We start from the raw sequence: 9,250 nt of genomic DNA, 5'->3' as shown, positions 1-9,250 counted from the left end.
ACTAGTTCCACGATGCCATCATGCTATGCAGCTCTCAAGCAATCTCATCCTCAGGTAGGCCTATTCATGATTAGGCTCACTGAGGGAAACCTATCCGGACGAGAGTGATCCACTGAGACAGCACCGGCTGGCCTACAACCAGCCTTACCATGTACTAAACAATTTATTTTTCCTTTTTACTACTAATTCCTCCCACACGGTGCAGAATCTAGCAGAGTCCTGCTCATGTGCCTGAGATAGCATTGTTAGTCATCCTTCAAGTTGAGTCCCATTCCTCATGACATTGTTGGCATGTGGTATCCAGATGACTTCCACTGCCTGTGGCGGTTAGGAGCAGTGAATGTTATGCATGCAACTATGGCTGTATGATGCCCCAGATAACCAACTGAGAACCTGTGGAGAAAGATAGCTTCATGACAGTTCAGTACAAATACTGCAGCATGAATGCACATGTGCACAAGATGGTATCTACAGTATATTACTCCCAGCACTCCATACACATACAGTATATACTGTATACATATCGCCTGTGGCAAAATCAATACCTTAAAATGAATTACAACCAGATTCATCAGTTATGACAATTAAATGCTTGTTAGTCTGGTAAAACATTGCCTTACTTATTGCCTCACACTCTTTCATGTGAGTTGCAGCAAGGGGAAGTCTTGCCTGTGGCGTTGTTTACACCCCGCTTGTCTGTCACATTGCATTAAGCCAAATAGATGCGTGTTTACTGATGTTCATCACCAAGGCAAAGATCTGTAATTATCATTCTCATTTTTTTTTATATTTTTAATGCTATAATAATAATCTATTAATATATAATAATATATAATATTATATATAAAATATATAAAATATAATATATAAAATAATATAAAATAAATAAATATATACTAAGCAGTAACAAAATTGAAAGCTTGTTTGCTAGTTTAACTGAGATTTATCTTGTTATCATTATGTAATATTAAATTATTTATTCAGAGAAAAAAAAGCAAACAGTCTTGTTTACTTCCACTTACTAAGATTGTTTAAAATGTTTTAATATTTTGTGACCTTAATATCATAAGGCTCTGCCATTTTGAGTGAAAATGAGTTACCCAGGAAAAACAAACATCATAACTGAAAGATAATTTATTATGGTGTTATTTTTTTTTTCGAAATGTTATTTGCGTTATATGCAGAAAAAGTAAAGAAAAAAAAGTCTGCCTTCACCCCCACCTATAATTATGTACAGTATTATTAAAGCTCTGTTAGGGTGCATGTTGAAGCAACAGGCAACTAGAATGATTAGGTTCCACATTCTAAACAGCGTCCAGATGACAGGAGCGTGCAAATATGCTGAGCAAAATGTACCAAAAAATATGATTCAGCAGCTGAGAAAATGCATCAAGTTAATGCAGAACAGCTGGTGGAAATAAGAAATACTAAATTAAATATGATGTACTGTAGTTTTATTTTTTTACACTCTAAAGTAAAAGAAGAGACTTTAATCCTCAGTAAGGTGAAACAGAGGAGAAAAAAAATCTCTTTTTTACTGTACAGTGGATATAAAATGTCTTCACACCCTTGTAAAGTTTTTTTTTAAATATAGAGCCAGTGAAGTGACATGAAAGGAGGAAATAAGAAATAATAATCCTTTAAAAAAATGCATAGAAAATATGGATCATTTATTATGCTAGTTGTCCTTTTCATTAGTCATTCTTCTAGACTCGCAAAATAATCCTCCTCATTTACAATCTTATTTAAAAAATATATGTAAAAGACTCATCTTCTATACCGTTTTATCTTGTATTTAGGGTCGCGGCGGGCCTGGAGCATATCCCAGGAGGCTTAGGGCACAAGACAGGGTATACTCTGGACAGGGTGCCAAACCATCACATGGCACACACATACAGACACTCACACACACTACGGGCAATTTGGGAACACCAATTAGCCTAGCCTGCATTTCTTTGGACTGTGGGAGGAAACTGGAGTACCCAGAGGAAACCCACCAAGCACCCTGGAGGTGCAAGATGACAGTGCTAACCACTAGACCAACGTGCGGCCCATTGACATTTAATTGAGCAATATTACATAAAGGAAGTGCTGTTGTGATGAATATTAGCATGGCGTTAAGATGGATCGCTGCAGAGAGAGCAGCGGTTCAGAGAGACCCTCACCCCTCACGTGTGATATTGCTTAAAAAAATATTATCGACATATTGTTCTGATTTCACACACAGTGAAGAGTTAACTAATCAAAGATGAGATTAAATTATAATAGCCAATCATAATGCAGGAAGCAGAATTTGAAGAATACTTTATAACTTTTAATAATTTCTGAACAATGTGATTTCAGAAAGATTGTGTCCCCCATCTCCGGAAAAAAAAAGACTTTTTCCCCTCTCATGTTGTTTTAAAAAATAATCTAACTAATAGACAGATAAAATGTGACCAACTTGTTGGAAGAGACGCTTCTGTCTGTGGGAACTGTATACTGTACATCATTCACAAACACCACTTGCACTTTACGGGAACTCAGCTGAGAGTTAGTCCTTACCTCAATTTAAGCCAGTTTTACATGTTTGGGAGCTCCTGGGAGGCCAGTGTCTTAGACGTGAAACAGGCAGTCCGATCATGACTACGTTATAGTGAGAAAACCTTTTCTTCTACAATCAATAGTAAAATGCTAGGGAAATTGTGTTTAGTGTAGCAGGGGATTACAACCTGAATGTTTACAACTTGTTGGGATGGTTGTTTAAATTTTAATAAAATTACATGACTTTCAAATCACATGAGCCAATATTTTATTTACAATAGAGCATAACAGATGTTTAAAAGGAGAAATCTTACACGGTTATCCACTAAATTAGCTCATTTCAAATTTGATGCCGGGCTTTTTGTTGTCTCAAAAAAGTTGGGACAGGGGCAAAAAAAAGAGCTGAAAAAGCAAGGCATTTTTAAAAAGAAATTAGGCTTGGAGAACATTTAGCATCAGGTCTGTAACACGATTATTTATAAAAGGGATGTCTTAGAGAGGTAGAGTCTCTCAGAAGTAAAGATTGTGAGATACTTTAAAAACGTCGAAAGAAGATACTTTCTCAACGTCAATTTGCAAAGGTTTGGCAAATAGCATCATCTGCAGTGCATAACATCATCAAAAGATACAGAGAAACTAAAGAAATTTCTGGGCGTAAAGAGCAATTATTGGATGCCAGAGGTCTTCGGGCCCTTAGATTGATTTTGTCATTGATATTATTAAATAGGCCCAGGAATACTTCCAGAAACCACTGCCTGTAAACACAGTCCAGAAGAAATACGTGAACATAGCCCAGAAGCACCCTCATGTCCTTTGAGCCAAGGCTTATTTAAAATTAACTGTTTCAGTTTTTGTTGGGAAGTCACGAACGCTGTGTCCTCTGGGCTAAAGAGGAGGGAGACCTTCGGTATCTCTGATGGTATGGGAGTGAATAGGTGCATACGGTATGGGCAGCTTGCATGTTTTGGAAGGCACTCTGAATGCTGAAAGGTATATAAAGGTTTTAGACAACATCTATTCAGCAGGATGAAGCAAAACCACATAATGCAGCTATCCAAACATGATTGCTTCATAACAGGTGCTGAATTGGCCTACCTGCAATCCAGATCTTTCATCTATAGAGAACATTTGGCGCATCATTAAACAAAAAATATGTCAAAGACGACTACGAACTTTTCAACAGCTGCACACTTTTACAATGTTAATGTGAGTAAATAGAGACATTGAAGCAGCACGCAGTGGAGAAAATGTAAGTCGATGCATACTGTAGTATCACCGGGATATTCGGAACTCCTGTGTCCTTGAGTTCGGTTTTACAGGGTAAATTAACATCAATATTCTTTATACAGTAGCATGGCCTTTTTATATTTTTTGTGCCATCAAGAATAAGCCTTGGTCCACAGTGCACTACATGCAGTACTTTTATTTATTTTATTTTTTTTTATTTGTCTCCAACTTTCTGCAGAATGTTTCAAGGATGCATTTTTCAGAAAGTGTTTACAATGTCAAATATAGAGATAAACAGTCAAAGTGTAAAAAGCTGCACATATTCTATAGACACCAAGGCCAGACTCATTTGGATGAAAACACTTCATAAAGACACCAGCACTTGGTGAAAAGACCAATAAATTATGAGGCATAGTATTTCTTCCAAAGAGAAAGTCATCATTCACAGAGTACGTAGCAACCGATGATATGTTATCAGTGTCTTCGTGTAAGATGTGCATCATTCTGGCTTTAAATACCTTTGGAAAGTCCTGACACATGGAACATATCTACCCACTGTGTGTGCTCATGTGGTCAAAATATGCAAGACTAAGCATTGCACATTAAACTAAACATTGTTTCACATCAATAAGATTAATGACGTACGTTAAATTAAAAAACTGGGAACAAATGTTTAAATGTGACAGGCTCCGAAGTTTACAAATTGTTTTTATGTAACAGCATCAGCAGCAACCTTATTTCCCCTCTCGTCTGTTCCAGCATCATCAGCATACATCATCGCCAGCCTGATCATCTGTCATCATCTGCACCCGTTTCTCACTAGTTCATGCCTTAAGGTAGATGTTTTTATGCTCAAATCATTTAAAAGTCACTATGTGAAACTGGTCAGGTACAGGGACTGGACTGAAATTTAGAGCCAAAAAAAAAAAGTCCTTCATGAAGCATGGAGAACTATTGCGCAAGACTATATTAAAAAAAAAAACAAGAAAGTCGGACTTTTTGAAAGCAAAATGTGAAGAAATGAGGGAGAGCTCAAGACTTCTGCGCAGTACTGTATGTAAATGAAAGGGGGAAAATAATACATTTAAGAGTGAGAAAGGATTAGATACTGCAGCAGTTTAGAGCGAACACACACACACACACACACACACTCATTGAGTGATGAACCATGAGTGATGCCTCTGGCTGAAATGAAAGGAAGCTTGCAAGTGTTTAAATCATTATATTCTCAGCACGAGAAACCCAACTTTTTTTTTTTTTTTTAAAACTGTAATATTAATTTTGTTTGATTGATCGAGCGGCCACGTGGGGCATCACAGCCTTCTGAACTGAAAAGCCCACAGATGTTGAGATGCTAAAAGGGTTCTTGGTTTTGTTCCAATAATATAATCAAGAAGGGCAAAAAAAAAATGCTTTTGCTGGACTTTAACTGGGAATGTGCTGCTCTAACAATTACAGGTCACAATGACTTTTCTGACTCAGTGACCCAGGAGGAAATCTCAGTAATGGAAAGGATTTATTCTAGCTGGTCGCCTGTCTGGGAAGGTTTCTCCTTGTTTAGTTCTCTGTTGTGTGTGTGTGGTGAGGATGTGGATGAGGTTGTGGATGTGTGTTGGGAGGGCAGTGTATGATGAGGGGTGTGTGAGTGTAATACATGAGCTCGGTTGCTTATATTGCTCAGATGGTTTGGTTTCACGGGATTTGGTTTTCGCTTTGATTTTTCTCTCTTCGGCACAAAACAGTGTCGGCTTTCATCTTTTTTTTTTTTGATTCATTTATTTATTCAGTGATTTAATTAATTTTCCTTTGGTTGAGACTTTCTGGGGCGCTGTCAGAATCACTTTGCAGGTATTGTTTGTTTTTTGACACAGCTTGTTGCTTTAGATGTGGATTCCTCAGAATACTTAATTTTACTCTTCTGTATAGAGAAATTTGAACTAATAGTGACATTTAAGTATTTAATCAGCCATGAAGTATAGACGCACCCACACACACACTTCCTGTATACAGTATATGCACTGACATTCTTTATAATAAAATGCGAGTTCATTAAGACTAAACAGTGATGTTGTGCATCATAAATACCGCCAGTACCGCCCTTTCTTTTGAAATGAATAAGGACACAAAGTCATTTACAGTTCAACTGAAGGCAAGACATTGAAGATACCATTCCCTGCAGGGCGTAAGGAAACCCCCCCCCCCCCCCCACACACACACACACACAGAGAAAGAGGAGATGAAATGGAAGTGTCTCTTTATTGATGTAAGGGTGCAAGGTGTTTTGTCAGGCCTTGACCCTTGCCGAGCGGCGAGCACTTCAGTACAAACAGATTAGGCATGTAAGAACCCTTCGGAGGTGCCAGGCCTAAAAAGAGTCACAACTAATCTTTATTCTCCTGCCTTACTGTATGGTACAGTCCCAGAAATCTTGTTTCACTATACAACCACAAAGGAGGGGAAAAAACAAACAAAACAAAAAAAAACATCTTGATAACAGCACAACATATCGCCATTATTTTCAGGACTTCAAATGCATAGGATATTACACAAGAATACATTGCTGACAGATTAGCTTTTCTGTTGATACAAAGGCATATATTATCATAGGACATGAAAGAATAAAAATAACTGCACAGCAGTAAGAAGGTCATCGAGTATAGATAATTTTTCATACACACTATGGAATAGCATAGAAACAAATTATAGCTCTAAGGGATAACACACGCCAGTGAAACACCCTGTGCTACTCAACACTTCTATTGAAGATTCTCCTTTCGGATGAAAAGCAAAGTCGCAGATGCTTTGGGGGAATTATTTTACATTCACAACAGCTTAGTTTAGTTCACACTAATCTAAGCTTTTTCCCGATACAACTACAAAAGCACACACGCACACACCCATACACACACACACAAACACAAGCCATAGACGCCCCAAAGATGCACACTAATATAAAAACTGCCTTTTTCTCTCTGCTTTGATTAGCCTATTGGCACATCGTGACTACGGCACAAAATGATCCTACGTACACTCAACACCACGGCTGCGAATACACACTGCGAGCACCCTATGACTAAAACTCGCCATCATCACCAAATAGCATCGATAATCAATCAAACGAAGGAAAAAAAGGTGTAACACTTATCATTTAAGGCACATTTCGGTGAAAGAAAGGCTGAAGAAGCTTTACATCGAGCTATAAAGGATAAGGGCTTGGTCTCTGGTTGTGGAAAAGAAAAAAAATAAAATCAAATAAAAAAAAGAAAGAAAGAAAAAAGGAATATTGCGCGTGTTTTGAAAAGCACGGTGTCGGCAGCCCACATGCAATTAAGATCAAACACGGCCCCTGCTGCTTTCATTCCAGCGCAGGGGAATTGAGTGGGCAGTGCCAAGCGCCACAAGGCTTCTTCCCAACGCCTCACACGGTTCAGCGACAAAACAGACCAGCGAACTCCCACTCTTCAGAGACCGAAAATGTATCCGACTGGCAGTAAAATCACGGGCAAGACGAGCCCTGAGAGGTACAGCTCGAAAAGAAAAGAAATCCGTGACGATCGAGAACCAGACTGAAATCCTTATCTCAGTCACTACTGACTTTTTTCTTTTCTTTTCTTTTTTTTTTAAAGAGATCTCAAACTGATCCTGGATCAGTAAGGAAAAACAAAGCTGAACTGCTTTTATAGAACTGAATAAAAAAGAAGAAGAGGCTACCTGAAAAAAGCTTGTAGTACTCAACAACAGTGAGAAGGATTTCTGTGTATTGCAGTATTTGGTGCTTACATTAATGACATCTAGAGGTATAAGTACAAAACACTGAAATGTTTTTTTTTTGTTAAAAAAACAAAAAGAAAAAAGAAAAGAAGGGCAGGCGTTATTATGTGTTCCTTTACGATTACAACACGATGCCACCTCAGATCAGCACTGTAAAGGTTAGTACCGAGCGGACACTTGTTCCCAAAGTCATCAGTTTCCAGAGACTGAATCAATTTGAATGGAGAAGATGCTAAAATTTCAAAGCATTAGATTTTCTTTTATAGAGCATAAAAGGTTTATCAGCCCTCGAAATTGTGTACTGGCGAAAAGGTCAGCCATGAAATTGTACATAGTGTGAAATGCTTGGGACATGCGGTCTTCATCAACGGAGCATCCAGAGAGATTTTTGAGCAGGAGAAATAAAAAAAAAAATTTAAATAAAAAAAAAAAATGTTTAAATGTAAAAAAAAAGAAAAGAAAAAGAAACTTAAATTCATGTCCTGGGAAAATGATCAAAGGAAGAGGATCTATTAAAAAAAAAAAAGTCAGCAGGGCGTTTGATTCAGTCATTGCAGCAATTCTTAGAGGCAATACTTAACTTTCAGTACATTGCCACAGAAAACGTTAACAACTCTACAACATAGAACAAGAAGAATAATTCCTGATATGAACGATGGCTGGACAAAAATACAGCAAATGAACTTTTTTGTTGTTGTTTTTTTTTCTTTTTTGTTTTCCAGAACATGATACATTACGTAGAAAAATGACATGCCTTGTGTTGAGAGACTTTTCAGTTGAAATCCTATTGCCTAAACAAAGTTGTGCTGTTTTGGTGAACTATGGAACTATATATATGTATATATATATGGAACTATATATATGTATATATATATATATATATATATATATATATATATATATTTATGATTATTATTTTTCTGAATGGATCAAAATGCTGGCTCTTTTGGTGTTTCCTCTGGTTAAGGTGACACCAAAAGTTCAGGATGTTAGAATCAGTAGGGAAACACAAGTCGGCCCTGCTGGCTAAACCATCTATGTGCTTGTAACGAATGTGTTTGATTATGTTTGGTTGAGCAATGCATAAGTCATGATTTCAAGGTGAACACATACACATGCGTGCACACACACTCAAAACCGTGCTCAATGACCGAGCAGCTCCCTTTTGGTCAGAATTTAGGCATCCTGTGTGTGAGCAATTGGCAGTCAACTCACTTCCACACACGCACACGCACACACACACACACGCACACACGCACACACACACTTACACCCAAACACATCTTACATTAATACAGACACTTTATAAACAAAATCAACACAAGGCTGTCAGTTTAAAAAGTTATTTCTCCCTTATAAAGCTTTCCGCATAAAGACCTGCACGTTAAAAAAAATATATAATACAATTCTTAAAACCTTTTTTTTTTTGTCTCTACACAGGAAGAAATTCAACATCTGATTATATTTATAGGCTAATTACACACCAAGGGACTTCTATTGTTTAATTGTTCCTTTCTTCGGCCCCAGAGACTCGAGACTGACGAGACCGGCGGCGGTTTCGTTCCACGTCGATCCCTTTCTCTCTGTGGGCGGGTTAGAGATCCGTCACTTTGTTCTCGAGAGCGGCGGCTATCTGCTGCAGTCGCATTGTGAGCTGCTTACACTGAGCTGCGGGGTCTTCATCCAGAGCCAGGATGATCTGAGAGAGAGAAAGAGAGAGAGAGAGAGA

General features: G+C 37.9%; 1 protein-coding gene across 1 annotated transcript in view; it reads right to left on the bottom strand.

Moving 5' to 3' along the window:
• Positions 1-8,446: 8,446 nt before the first annotated feature.
• plxnb2b (plexin b2b) overlaps positions 8,447-9,250 on the bottom strand; it is a 142,525-nt gene continuing 141,721 nt past the window's right edge. The window contains exon 38 of the mRNA XM_053484398.1: positions 8,447-9,220. Coding sequence (XP_053340373.1) covers positions 9,116-9,220 — 105 coding nt within the window. The 3' untranslated portion in view covers positions 8,447-9,115. The remainder of the gene's footprint in view (positions 9,221-9,250) is intronic.

Source organism: Clarias gariepinus, chromosome 2, assembly GCF_024256425.1.
Source record: "Clarias gariepinus isolate MV-2021 ecotype Netherlands chromosome 2, CGAR_prim_01v2, whole genome shotgun sequence".
Taxonomy (NCBI): domain Eukaryota; kingdom Metazoa; phylum Chordata; class Actinopteri; order Siluriformes; family Clariidae; genus Clarias; species Clarias gariepinus.
This window is presented reverse-complemented; position numbering and strand designations above follow the sequence as displayed.